A 14,447-nucleotide genomic window follows, 5' to 3' on the forward strand; every position below is an offset into this window, starting at 1 on the left:
TGTGACAAGCCAATGGCTGGTTAGTCTGAAAGACGCAACTGCTACATCAGCTGATTTCAAAGAAAAATAACGACAGAGATGACCACACTTAAAATGTTACATAAGCAACTCTTTACATTTTAAAAAATTAAGTACAGTAGAACTGATTCTAAAATTTAACAATGATTAAACTTTAGCCACTTTACATTTGAATGGAATGGTAAATCACGATGTGATGGTCATAGTTCATAATTAAATAGTTCAGATATTTTTGCCTTGAAGATACCCCTAGTAATTTCAAAATCCTTATAAGATATGAAGGTTTCTGAAAGCAGCTACAACTTGCTTCTCCTTCTCATGCCTATTTTGCAAAGTTTCCAAGCATGCAATTTGAGGTAAACTGTGTCCATTTAAAGTCTGTGGCAGAACTCTTTCCTCTTTCACCTCTTCATCTTTTTGTCTTGCTGTGAAAATCTTTGGTCTAGGAATCTTCTTAGCATATTCCAGCGCCTAAAAACATGAAAATTGGAGTAACCGATTAAGAGAAAATCTGACCAATATTAAAAAAAAAAAAATCAGGTGTTTCTATGTTGAGTCAAATTAATAGTTGTCCTAATTCCTGATCCTGTTTCTGACAGTGTTCAATACTAGATGCTTCAGTGGCGACTGCAAGAAACTCCTGCAGTGGGAAAAATGACCCACCTCAAGGAGATCTGCTTTCCGATACTTACCACTGGAGGCCACCTTAAACACAGCAACAGTGTTTTGTCTTTGAAAAAGAAAAACAACAACATGAGTCTAATAAGTTTATACACTTTTTCTTTTCAGACTCATTAAGGTCTTGTAGAGTTGTTAAAAGGAAAATCAAAATAGAGAAGCTATTTTAGCTTACTGTGAGTTAATTTTGTGCTTTTCTTTTCCTTTGTGCAAAGCCCAGAATCAATCCCTGCATGCATGTTAAAGGGTCTCTGTTCTTACCCTCTGTCTTGACGCTGAAGGTAAGACCTTGGGTTTTGTAGGTAACCTCTGAACCGAACCAATGTTTTTCCTATTATGTTCCTTAATCTGCTTTGCATATTCCTTTTGTTGCTTTAACTTCTCTTTCTGACAAAAGGAAAAAAGTGTACGGTTAATTAAACATCTCAGTGGACCCGTCAATGAAACACTTTTTCCACTGGAGGCTTCCACTTACACCTCTGTTGCTATTTAACCTGGCTGTACTATTGATCATTCCCCAGCAGAACACAACAGGAAATCCTCACAAATGGCACAGCTTTTTTAGTCAATTTTTAAGAGCTTTTTCTTTGACCGTATTGAGAGTAGATCTCAACAGAAATACGACAGATGCATCCTTATTCTGAATGTTTCAATATCTCTTACTTCTAAAACGGCTGTGCTATTTCTGTCAGCATTTGCAAAGACTTTTAAAACCTCTGTACTTACTTTTACAGCCCCGAATGACATGCTTCATTTACTTAACTGCTATTCTGTCCCCTTACTTCCAGCAACGCATTGTACTCAAATTCAGCAGCCTGCTCTACCTTGCCCCCGTTATCAGCCAACGTCAATTATTTCCTTGCAGTGCAATGATACCCCAGTGGCACGCCAGGCTCCAGAAGTGTTGTGATGGCGTTTAAAAAGGCACAGAGCCCTGGGCTACGCACCACTCTGTCCGTTCCAGTTTCAGACCTCTCATCTGTTTCATTTATGGCAGGAGGAAGAATTAGACCTAGAGTCAGGGACACGAACTACCAGACAGACACAAGTTGCTTCTCAGCAGTGATTTCTTTGCCGTTCTCCCCTGCCTCAGTTCACTTTGCACAGCTGAGAAGCAGATCACGTAACAGGCACTGCTTACTTTCTCTTTGATTGCTTCATAGTCAGGTCCCAGGCCTCCAAGCTTCACATTCAGATTTAGGCAGGCTTTTGAGCTACATGGCTGAAAAACAAACAGCAGGGACAGACGTTTATACGATTTAATGGAGAGCCTAATTAAAGCAAGTCTTGTAGGGGAGACAGAAGATAGAGCAGGATTCGACCCACAGTCTCAGTCTTACCTCTGGCAGGTCTCATTTCAGGGATTGTAAGTGACCAAAAAGACCAAGTTAATTGCACAAGTCAAATGACACTGTATTTCCTTTGAATCTAGCTGGGTAATTGCCAGGCATCCAACTCACAAAGCAATACTTTCTCAGTCAAAAATGATCTTTTGTGAGCTTTATTTTTAAACAGCTTGAAGTGACCCATCTGACCGTTACTAGAATGAAACTCCAAAGAGGCTGTTACAAGAGGAGCAGATAAAAGTACCTGATTTTGGTGGTAAAAAAATTAGGCAAATGTTACAAGTAATAGTAACCTTTCTTTGTTCTCAAAGCTGCAACGGAAAATTGTTCACAGGCAGTTGAAAAATACACGCCTTGCAGCACAGCAAAAGCTTTACCAGTGCATAGGGAAGACAGAAGATGAGTGATGGGTGATGCCATTTCAATTGTGACATGACTGCAAAGACCCCAATAGCTGCAGAATCTTTTAAATCTCTTTCAAGAACACTAGGTTAATTTTTAGAATTGGACTGCATTTTAAAAATTTGTCAGTGGAAACTCATTATGATCAGCTCTGTAGTAATTTCAACCACAGAGTAATGCAGAAACAACAACAAATAACGTGCATTTCTTCAAAGGATGTGTTCAGGCTAAACTCACAGCAAAGAAACTAATTCTGCACACTGAATTTTCTATTTGATGTTTCTTTATGTCAGTTATCCCTGTTCTTCTGTGGTATGCTTACACCTAACTTTTCATTTAAGGTATTGTGAGGAGTTAGTAATTTGCCTGCCTACAACAAAATCAGGGTTTTCTCACTTCATGCAAGAGTACGACCGCAGTGGTTTGTTAGGAAAAGCTGGATTTCTCTGAGACATAAATGATCTTATTCTCTGTGGCATTCCTCACGTATGAAGTGTGAGAAAGCTACTGAAAATACAGGGCAGAAGCAACGGTTTGAACTCAGGGGAACAGAAAGGGAAGGAAATCTGCCCTTCAGTTAATATCATAATCCAGCTAATTCTTCTTAGAGGCATTCAAGCAGCAATACACAAACTGCCTCCTAGATGAAACACATGAGTAATTATTCCAGCTTAGTTTGTCTGCCCTGCGACTCGGAGCTAACTTCTTAAACATTTAATTTGTCATGGACACACATGGCTATGTCTATGCTGTCCCACTCCGTCTGTTAACTGGTTACAGTATGAAACCGGACACCCAGAAAAGACAAAAAGAACCAAGTTTTAATAAGGACCAAAATGGGATAATCAGGAGACTTGTAACAATGTTTGTGCTGTTAGCTTTACTAATCCTGTAAGTTTGTTGTTGTTCAGTTTGATTCCCTTGGAAACCAAGAGATTTGAGTTGGATAGCGAATGAGCATGACCGGGATAATGGTTTGCTCAGATCTGAGCCTGGCTACCTGCTGCTTTATACAAATAGCTTTATTCGAAATCATTTTATCACTGGATAACATAAAGGACAAACACTGCTCTTTGTGTTCTTAGAGCTAATCACGACTGAACGTGACACGGGGAGAGGTGGTGGTGAAGCGCGTTGCTCTTTAGACTAAGATGATTTTGGTGTCTGTTTCCACCTTTGTTCCTTGTTTTTTAATGCTCTGGGCAAGTCAGTGTGTGGCAGTGTGCTCTCTGTAACGATGGAATATTTCAGGGGGGGAAACAGAAATGTAAAACCATCTGATCCACATCTATTTGCTCACCTTCTTGCTGACTTTGGGCTGGTTTTGCTTTTCCATTTGCATGAAGTATCCTTCTGAATTGCTTCGGCTTATTTTCACTTGGTTGCCTTCACCGCTCTCTGGATCTATCTCTGAACCATTTTCCACCCCCGGGATCGTATGTGGCAGTAGGCTGAACCCGTGCCCGTCCTCTAAGTGAGCTGCTGTCAAATGAGTGATTTCTTGGTGGTGTTGCTCCATCATTTGTGTAAACTGGGAGCTTGTCCAAAGGGCAGTTGGCGAACTGTGAACAGCAGACTGACAAGGCCTCGAAAAAGAAAGAGGGAGGAAAAAATAAGAATCTTTATTTGCATACAGCAGATAGCTCAGCAAACAATCTCTACATGGAATGATCCTTGCTCACATAATATACTGCGAACATGAAGACAAAAGGATGAGGATTTCACAATGACTTTGCCTGCACCCCAGTGTCTGAAAACTGTTTAAAATAAATGGAAAAATTACAGATGGGGAAACTTTCAGCCTGATGCAAAGCTAGTCTAAACCAATGAAAACTGCCTTTAAATGGCTTTAGACTGGCCCTGCTGAGTACCGGAAGAGTTAATTGTCTATGTGAAATAAAATCTTCATTATTATCAAGGCAGGTGAAATTCCACATAGCTAAGGATTTTCATGCCCTTCCCCATGTGTAGTGAGCCAGAATTAGCACTGGAAGGACTCTGGATATTCACCCTGCAAGGCACGTTTTGATATAACTCTGTGCAGCTAGCACTAGACTTACTTTATGCACAGTGCTCCTTGCTATCTATTTTTTAAACTTCACCTTCTAGCCTTTCAGAAGGAAACTTTCAATTGTGGAAAATTCTATGTGCAAAGAAGCTGGAGGACAGAACTGTCCTTTTCCAATACCATCTTTAAAAATCAATATATATAATGAATCTTAAGTTAGTAGTAATCTATAGTGGCAGGTTTGTAGCAAAATAATTTATACTTTGGACTCTAAAACTTTTTCTTGTCCATTTCTATTTTGTCTGGGCATCACAGTGTTATGATAATACTGTTTCAACACTTATATCCTTACCTTAAACTACTGATAGCATATTTCTGATATTCTTTATCCGCATGAATGTGTCTTTTGCAATCCTGAAGTGATACTTGACCCTTCACCAATTCTTGAAAATTGCCATTAAAAACAGATGAAATATTCTTCTGATTTGGATATGCTCGACCATTGGTACTGTTATCTCCTGGAAAAAGCTGCACAGTGACATGTTGCTGGTCGTGTGGAAGTCCACCTGGAGAACCATGCTGGTATCTCTTGTTCTCCTTGCTGGTACACGCTGGAGACAGAACCTCTGCCCGGTTAAATTTACGTAATGTTGGATGAAGTGGATTGGTAGGTGGGATAAAATCCCGATTAACAATATGTCTTGAATTTGGGAAATTATTTAAGCAAGTATCTGAATTTGTTTCTGTGTTAGTGTCAGGGCCAACAGAAGGACTTGGATACAGCCGTTTCTGCAGCGGGCTGCTGTTGTCTTGCTGTACTGCCTGCACGGGAGCAGGCTGCAATTCCGGTATTTGGTGGTGCCTGTGGTGCTGAGCCTTTGGTTCTGCTGGTCTTCGTAGTGGTTGTTGACTACCATTCCTTTGGAAGGCTCTCCCTTTGAGACTCTGGTTGGATTTTATTTTATTTTTCTGAGAGGACTTATTTTGCTGATCCTAAAACAAGTTATCAAAAGTGGGGTGAATTTTAGTGGTTGCTATTCTATGTGTTCATAAGATCAACAACATACAAGTGTATGGGTAAGTTTGCCTGCCACAATGCCTCCCGTGTAGCTATTTCTTAAATAATATGTCAGCTAAACTGACATCCTCTAAATCTGGAGTTTATTTAAGGTTTATCACTTTCCAATTACAGCATCAGGTGTTGCCCACTTTGAGGAAAGACATGGCTTTCCTTCTAGGGAATACACAAATCCATTCTCAGTCCATTTAATCCTTGTCAGTGCTCAAATCCTCCATTTCATCCTCCTGTCTCTCTAGGGTTCTTTTGTTAGCAACACTTGCAATCACTACATAGCATATGCACTCAGAATAACTACTTAATGGTAGGTATTAAATCCACATATAGAGCAGAATGTTTTAGTGAAAGCTTTAGCACTGGGGAATCCTGACTCCTGGTGCCAAGATGATGATTTGTTAGCTCGACCTCTGCTGTAACAATTAATGTTCTGGCATACCATGCCACTGGTGGAAAGCATGAACTGCTGCCAAACTGGGACTAGGCCAATGTTTTCCCATGCAAATGGAATGAGCAACCCTGTAAAATACCTCTTTCATTCTGAAAGTCCATATATAAAGCACATCTCTCTCAATGAACAGCACCATTAAATTGTATTTGTCTTTTACAGATGCGCAGCTTCCAGTCTTAAGTGAACAGTGGGGAATTTAAATAATCTGCCTGAATTACTGCAAATACATTTCACACAAAGATAATAACTAGGTTTGCTAATAATAATTACGGTTGGCTTGAAGTTCTGGTTCTGAAGGTCTTGGCTTTTCATCATACTGATATATATCTAAGGATTTATTGTCAGTAACTGGTACTTTAAAAGTAACGAGATTACTGCTTTAAATGGTCAAACTTCAATGCTTTTAAATATATATTTCAATTATCATGTTCTATCAAAAGGGAACCTTGAGCTGCTGTGATTTCAGGTACCATTTTTCTTCAAGCTCCATTTTCACAGGCTGGAATGGTAGGGCACTCTGAACTGGTTCCTCATCAACAGTTTCAGGATCTGCAACCTAAAAACCAAGAATGTTTATGGCCACAGCCCAACCAGATGAAAGGATTTAAAAGTCTTGGGGAAAGAATAAGAAATAATTTGCCTCCTACTAAAGCTAAAATGCTGAAGTCAGGCATTATACAATCGATAACAAGAAAGTGACTGGCTAAAAGAGATAACACAGAAAAAAGAAAGTGAGAAAACAATTAACAGTGGTGTGGTAGCTGGACGTATTCCTTCTACTTTTAAGAAGAGAGGAAAAGAAAATTGCAGGAAATAGGCAGCACAGAAACCTACTCTGTCTCAGCTGAAACCAGGACAAACTCTCAAATCTCTGGGCTTCTCCGACATATGAGAGCCAGTGGATGTACCTAATAACAGAAAAGCAACCAAACAATCATCATTGCCCAAGCAGTCAGCCAGTGTACCAAGATATCGATGGATGACGCACACCATAGCAAGGTCTTGAACAATAGTCACGTGGAAAAAGACGGGAAAACACAGTTATATTGGTAGAAAAGTACAAGGAGTAGCTGCAGAAATAAAACATCTGATACACATAGCCTGGCAACAATATCATCCAGCTTGTGCAAAGCAGCAAGCCCACAAACAAGAAGAACGTATTCACGTGGCCACAGTTGTGGTAGCACGATGGCTGGAAATAAAATTCGAGCAATTTTTTGAGGGTGGCTGCCGGCACTACAGATTGCAAAGAAAGCGATAAGCTCGTAAACATAGCAATAATGAAAATTCTTCCTGAAAGCATCAAACCTTTTTTTTTTCCCCAATCTATAAAACTTTAGGGAAAACAGTGCTTTTTATTGTTTTCTTTATACTTGTGTTGTCCCACACTATCCTGCTAAGCACTATGGTTAGGCAGTCTCACTGCAGAGACCACAGCTAACTATGTGCTGGACTCACGCGTGTGGCCACTGCAGGGTGACACTGCCTAACACAGGAGAACTGGCACTGAGGAGATATTTGTGACCAAGAGAATTATTAACTAAAAATCATAATGGTGAAGGAAGTGTTAAATCCTTCTGGGGAGCTGAGCTTCTCATCTTTAGGGGTGGGAGATTAAGACAACTAGGAAAAGGTAGGTAGGGTTTATTGGTGAGTTTTCAGGTGATCTCGTTGCTCCAAATGGCAACACAGATTCTATTAGTTGTGGCTAGAAAAATTCACAAATTAAAAATTACCACCCAGGTTTCCTGAACTGTGGATAGCTGGAGCGTTGCAGTCAGTTTTTGGCGGAACCAACTGACTCACTGTATTGATAGTTTACTGGGCAGGTAAAGCATACTTCTACATTATCTCTTTGAAAGAGGAACAGGACACAACCTCTGCCAGCATTTTTTGTGAACTATTCTATTAATACCAATCAAATTGAGAAAATGATCAAATGAAATTGCATTTTGAGCATCATAAGCTGTGTAATGCCTATTCTGTTAAATTGAGGCCCGTAATTGCTTCTCTACTGAAAAGATACAACAAAGACAGCAATCATGGCATGTCATTATCCCAGACTAGAAAACCGGCCTTTGCAGTGAGGACTTCAAAGGCTTGTGGTTCTCGAATTGCATTTGGCTGCTATTGTTGAAGCACACGCAATCTTGATTAGGTGTTTACACTGAGGTAAGGCGCAGTGCACAGAGAGCCTGAGTGCCTTGGTCTAGAGCCATTAAAAAATTGTACATTATGTTCCTTGCTTTGAAGTAAGGGGCTTGTAGGTAGGAAAGCAACTCATATTGAGTACAGCTGAGCTAGATTGGGCCACTGCTTCTCTCTCTTTCTCTCTCATCATCAGGTTCTTTAAGAATCAGGCAACACTGAGAACTTGATGCTTTATCAAATGCTATATAAATTAGTAAATATACGGATCAACAAACATTTATGGTATGGTCTGGCACATACAGCTTGCTGCCTGTATGCACAGAGATAACAGCTGAAAATCTCGCAAGAATGAGGCTGCAAATATTTTACCTAATGTTATGTCAGTTGAAAAAAGCTCTACACAAAGTCCTTACTTCAACGTAAACTCTATTTCGTTACCACAGTACCTGACAGCCAACAGTGATCCTATCCACAAAAACAGCTTCAACATCCTGCAAAGCTAAAAATAATACAGTTTAGGAAAAAATAGTATTCAGAACATGTTTGGTTGCTCCAATGGAAGACAGGTGGTTTGTTTGCCTCTCCAGACACCTGGTGGTTTTGCAGTTTTAATACAGTTTTCCAGCTGAGGTGACAAAAGTCGTCTCATGGGCCAACTCTGCTCTGCAAGATGCTTCCACCAGGCTTCTTTCACCCGTCTAACAAGATGGAGCAATGGATGTCTCGATTAAGAACAGGAGAGGTAAGTACTTCTTCCTGTGCCCATCCGCAGCAAATACAAAGCTGACAGCAGGTGGTGATGCTGTTGTGGCTGTACCAACTTGTTGAGGAAAAAAACACACCTTTCTACACACATGTTGCCTGGCTCCTGCTATGTCACAGCTCTGCTGTCCCCATGGCTACTTCAGCAAGGTGATCTTAGAACACAGCCCTGATTTTAACAGGTTGGGTTTTTTTCTATTACATATCTTTGACTAGTGTCTATACAATACTTACATATGAAACATTTTCAGAATTCCCCAAATAGTAAACATAATCATATCAACACAGCTTTAATTAGCATCAATCTACACTAATTATTTTTACCATCAACCAAATTATAACTGAAAAAAACACAAGTGCTCTTAATAGCTCTGCTAGAAAAATCTTGTCCACCGTTGCACTCATTGTAACGCAGGCAGCAGATGCCCTCTAGTGTTGTGTCCACTGTTCATTAGCCTTGGAAAACGTGTCACTTGAAGCAGAAAGTCTCTGTAGTTTTGCACGTTAAGAATTTTCTGTGTTACAACTCATGGAGTGATTCCATGACTCCCACCTTCCCATTATGCATAATCAGTAGCAAGTAAAAGCAACAAACTCGTGTATAATCGTTCATTAGGAACTGTGATTACATTTCCACTTAATCCTTAATACAAGTTGTCTGACATTTTGCAACCATAAGAAAGCCAGGCCTTTCAAATCCAAGTACTGTATCTACTAGTACCTGCTCACTGATTTCAAACACAAGGTTTGGTCTGGCTGAGAAAGCAAGTAGAGGAAAAGAGTTGTCTGACCACCCCAATCTGGCACATATTTCTCGGATATCTCTCCATGTGTGACCCTAAATGACAGAGCATGCATGGCCCTCGAAAGCTGTGTGACCACAGTATGTTTTCTGGTTCTCAAACTCAATTGTAACTTCATGTGTACTTTTTTCTGTTACGATCAGTGCAGGTGGAAAAACACTAACGCAGCTTTTTAAGCCAAGCAGTGACTTCAAGGTTTCCTACTCTAGTGAATAAATTGTGAGTGTTTTGCTATTAGAAGCAATTTGCATTTGCTGCATTGAGCAAAACCGGGAATATACTATTAGCAGAGAAAATCATTCCCAAATTCATGTTGGACAAGTTGAGAAAAATCAAAAGTGGAAAAAAAAGAACCGCTGATAAGGTGCAATGTAGATCCCACATGAAAGAAGACAGCATTTCTTCAGCATCACCTATGTAACCATGCAGACATGCTTCATGGCTGAGAATATACACAGTTTAACTAGGCTTGTAACAAGGGGTTGTGAGTAACTGAGGACTTGGCAATTATTCCAGAAAGAGCCAACAAGATTCTCATTGGAAATCTTAAGTTATCAGTTGCATGATAGATTGTAAACCTACTTATCTCCTCCGCAAACCTGATCATGCAGCTATTCCACTTGAACACTAGACAGTCCTCAGTTTATACCAATTAGAAAAAAATGTAAAAGTTCCCTACCTGCTCTTGGAGAACTTCTTTCTTCTTATTGTGTAATTGAAGATAGGAATTCATCTTTGCACGTATTCCTAAAGTCCGTTTATTTTTTTCCACAAAGTCTTGTTTTGCTCTTTGTGGTTGATCTTTTTGAATCTGAAGAGAACAAGTACTGCCATGTGTTCTGAGAGTATCTTTGAAATGACAGGCAGCTGCAGATCCCTTCCCTTTGGTATGGAGCCTAAAAGGTTCATTGCTGACCACGGCAGTTGGTTTATGAAAGCTTGGTAATTCCGGACCAAACTCTGAGAGTGAATCTTGTGACTTTGTCTCCTGTTGATTCTTTTCTTTTGCGGAGCCATTGGAATGGAGGTAAAATGAATCTTGTGAAACCACCACGCTGCTTCCTCCAGCAACTTGACATGCTTTTTTTGCCCCAGAAAATTCTGCTGCCTCTTTTGTGTTCTTCCAGTTAGGATTGTATCTCAGGTTGAAATATTTGTCCACAGGCTGTTGTTTCCTATTTAAAAAAAGAAACACATTTATGCTTAAATTTTATAAATTCTATATTTTTGCAGTGTGCAATTTGAGCCAAGAAATGTCCTGCAAATACAGTCAACTAAATTATTTCAGTGCATACAGTACAGCCACTTGTGGGATTGCAATCAGAACAGTTTATCAAACTTTTTTTAATAGAAAATTTAGGCAGGACCTTTAATTTTTCATTCCTAACATTCAGATCACAGTAGAATACAGTCTTTATCCTAAATTTAGCATAGAAATTACTGGACCTGCAGTATAGTCCTGGTTTCTTGGACACTGAGAAATGGTGAGCCTTTCAAAGTGACAGTTACAGGCACTGAAACCTGGTTGACTTTTCAGCCCCTAGTAAAAGAAATGTACTGATCTGCTGGATTCCCCACGCTGTGGCATAGTTAATTATATTAACATTTCCATAAATCATTTATTCAGCCTTTCTGAATTAGTTACATGCCTATGCCTATATTTCAAATGCCTCCTACTAACAAAATAACCTGTTTCTCTACTTTTCATTTCAGGTAAGCATTAGTGCCGTGGTACCCTGTATACTAGAGATTAGCTGATTTATATTGATGAAAACATTTTTGTTTGTAGTTGTCATACACCACAGGTAAACAGAAATAGGTGACCATATTTTGAAATGAGTACGGAACTATGTGATATAATTGCAAGGTTTCAAATAACAGAGTAATAACGCTAAAGAGTTCTATTGTGCTGAAATGTGTGCGCAGCAGCTCCATGGTATTACACAGGCCAGGTCGCCGCACGGGAACAGGATGAGCATGAAGAGCTCCTTCACCTCTAATCATCTGCAGACAAAAAGTGCACCTTTTATTCCTCCCCCAACTTGATAGAAAGGTTAGATGGACTCTGTACTCATCAACAAAAGTGTTGTCTGTAGACAACAGATGCAGCGTTTCCTCTTCAAATTCCGAGGTTAGTAATGGAAGTAGAGAGGGAGTTTCATATGCATATGCTGTGATATTTGCTCTGGTTAATGGACGGTATTTGAGTACTTACTAGGCTAAGTTCAAACAAAATAAAATCAAATTTCCATTTAATGAAGAGCCTCATATTCAGCATAGTATTCAGTCAAAAAAATTACTAAAAATTAGAGCATGTTTCTAGTACAATTAACATCATTTGCACTCACAATAAAATATTCAATAACTGGCCATTTTGCCAGTTGAGGAGGTGAATAAAAGCATGCTATTAATCATTTAGCCTTCATTTGTTTGCCATTTTATATTAAATAGACAATTAAATTGAAACTGCACATTATTATTACTTTGGGTTTAATTTAATCCCTCTAAACTTGAGAACTATTCCCAATTTATACAGTCTTAAACCTTTTATGCATGCAACAGCAAATTAAATTTTATTTTATGTACCACATTAACACTCTCTAAAGAATGTTTAAAGGTGACGGTAACCCTGTAATTTTTAATTTTAGTCTTACACAGCTATAAGAACAAAACTGCATTTAACCAACCCAGCAATTTTTGCCTGTATGTTTCTTACAGCAAGTGGCCTGGTTACCTCAGCACAGGTCTTTTTGTAAGGAACGAAAAGAGGATGGGTTGGTATTGGGTCTTGTTTTCTCTCTGGTCCTTTTTCACAGCCCAGCTCCAGAAACACTCTAACCCAAGATCTCGGAGCTGCTGCACCATCTGAAAGTCCGACAGTTCATGGCAAGGGTTGCCTATTTGCGATGGTACCCAGCACATCCTGCTAAATATTGGAGAGCCTGGTCCACAGCCCATCACAGTCATTAGACTCCTTCCACTGACTGCAGCTCTGGATCAAGCAGACAGGAATAAGAGGGGATCTACGTTGAATTGGACTTTACTAGAAGAAACTGCAGTTAAATGCTCCCGTGCTAGCTTACCTGCTCATGTTTAAGAGTAGGGATTAGAATATCTCTGTTTACCACTTCCCAGCTTCCTGCCTGCCTGTTTCAGGGGCAACTATATAGGCACATAGCATTCACCTCTGTATGTATGCAGTGTCCAGAGTCAGCATGTGGGGACCCTATACAGGTCTGTGAGGGGTGTTTTCTTTTCCATCTTACTCTCCTACACTGGTGTTTCAGCCAATAAACCGTTGAGGCTATGCTGGAAAAATGGGTATAATAATGATGAATGTGGGTGAGATGAAACAGTACATCTTTGTGTATAACTAAGTCTGTAAGCACTCTTAATAGCGTTTTGGCATATAAATTGGTCTTGAGTATGTAATGTATATTCTGAGCATAAGGTTTTAAAGTGTCAGAAGTATTCTACTCATCTCCTAAAATCCTATGCCTTACCTTCCATTACCGTCATTCTTTTGGATTCCATTTGTATGTTGATTTGTGTCATACTCAGCTCCTTGTTCTTTTAAACTCCTCTCCTCCAAGCTATCTTCTTCTAAGCTGTCATTCTCGAACTCATCAGAATACAGTCCTACCAGCTCTTCATTTTGACAAATCCGCTGCTGGAGTTCTAACTGGTACCGTCTCTCCCGAAGAAGGCTTTCAAAATCAGACGCTTGGGAGTCATGCGGGCTTGAGGCAGAGCCCTCGTCATTGACAGATTCCCTTCTCCAGTTTGCAGGATGAAAACCTGGTTGCACGACCACACTTTGGGGAAAATGTTTTTTACTCATGTTGCAGGTGTGTGGAGAAGACACTGAAATATACTTCGTACCTGAAGAATTCATTCCGTGTCTTGCACTGATGGTATGCACCAGTCCTGTATTTGGAAAACATGAGAGTCAACATGAAAGGGTTGTTCACTCCATAATAATGATTATACTTGTTAAAAGCTGGAATTGTGTGTAGTATCATTGGCTTAGGCTCAGAATTTGACCTGCTGTAGTTAGAACAGTTCTTTACTCTTACCTGTTACAGTTATTTTCCTTTCAGCATTTAATATCAAGATTCCTACACAGCAAATGCATGACTTACTACTATGAAATCTACCTTAAACTGAAATATCAGCAGCAACAAAGCTTATCATGTATAAACAGCTTATGAAAAAGAAAATTAGCCTAACACAAAGCAACACTTTATCTGTTAACTTCTGAGAAGTCCATTTTATATATTCTCTTTATTCAACTTTATACTGTCTTGACGTGTCAGCTAGCAGCAAGAAGGTGTGTGACAGAGAAGAACACAGTGAAAAGAACTGGAAAAGCTTCTTAAATTAGAAACACAGTTTCTTTTTGTTTGATTGCATTGAAGTGTTGGTAAGTCGTTTGCACCACGGGAAACTGATAAGAGAAAGGGGGAGGAAGGCAAGAGCCAGTGTTTTGTGGGGAAACGCACAGCAGCCAGTTACAGAGCGCACAGCCCGAACAAGCCCTTGAGAGGCACACAGTGAGTTTCACTTTAGTAGATATGAAAATGCAAAATAGAATTCTAACTTTTCAGGCAGAATTCTAATTTTTCAGGCTTGTCGGGCCTTTCCTAACCGGGCAGCTTGCTGTATCAGCGGCTGAGCGCTGAGGGGAGGCGATGCACACCCCGCAGCCGGGGAGGACAGCCTGGCACCGGCACGGAACCTTCTCTGGAGACCG

General features: G+C 39.9%; 1 protein-coding gene across 1 annotated transcript; it reads right to left on the bottom strand.

The window, feature by feature from the left end:
• Positions 1-285: 285 nt before the first annotated feature.
• Positions 286-13,589, bottom strand: LOC104460540 (chromosome unknown open reading frame, human C11orf63). The gene is made up of 8 exons (XM_010083477.1): positions 13,198-13,589; positions 10,374-10,869; positions 6,424-6,534; positions 4,805-5,445; positions 3,745-4,030; positions 1,838-1,918; positions 958-1,083; positions 286-489 (listed from the first exon to the last, which is right to left on the bottom strand). Exons 1-8 carry the CDS (start codon positions 13,587-13,589, stop codon positions 286-288), a joined length of 2,337 nt encoding a protein of 778 aa, XP_010081779.1.
• Positions 13,590-14,447: the final 858 nt, after the last annotated feature.

This window comes from Pterocles gutturalis, unplaced genomic scaffold (assembly GCF_000699245.1).
Source record: "Pterocles gutturalis isolate BGI_N339 unplaced genomic scaffold, ASM69924v1 scaffold46005, whole genome shotgun sequence".
Taxonomy (NCBI): Eukaryota; Metazoa; Chordata; class Aves; order Pterocliformes; family Pteroclidae; genus Pterocles; species Pterocles gutturalis.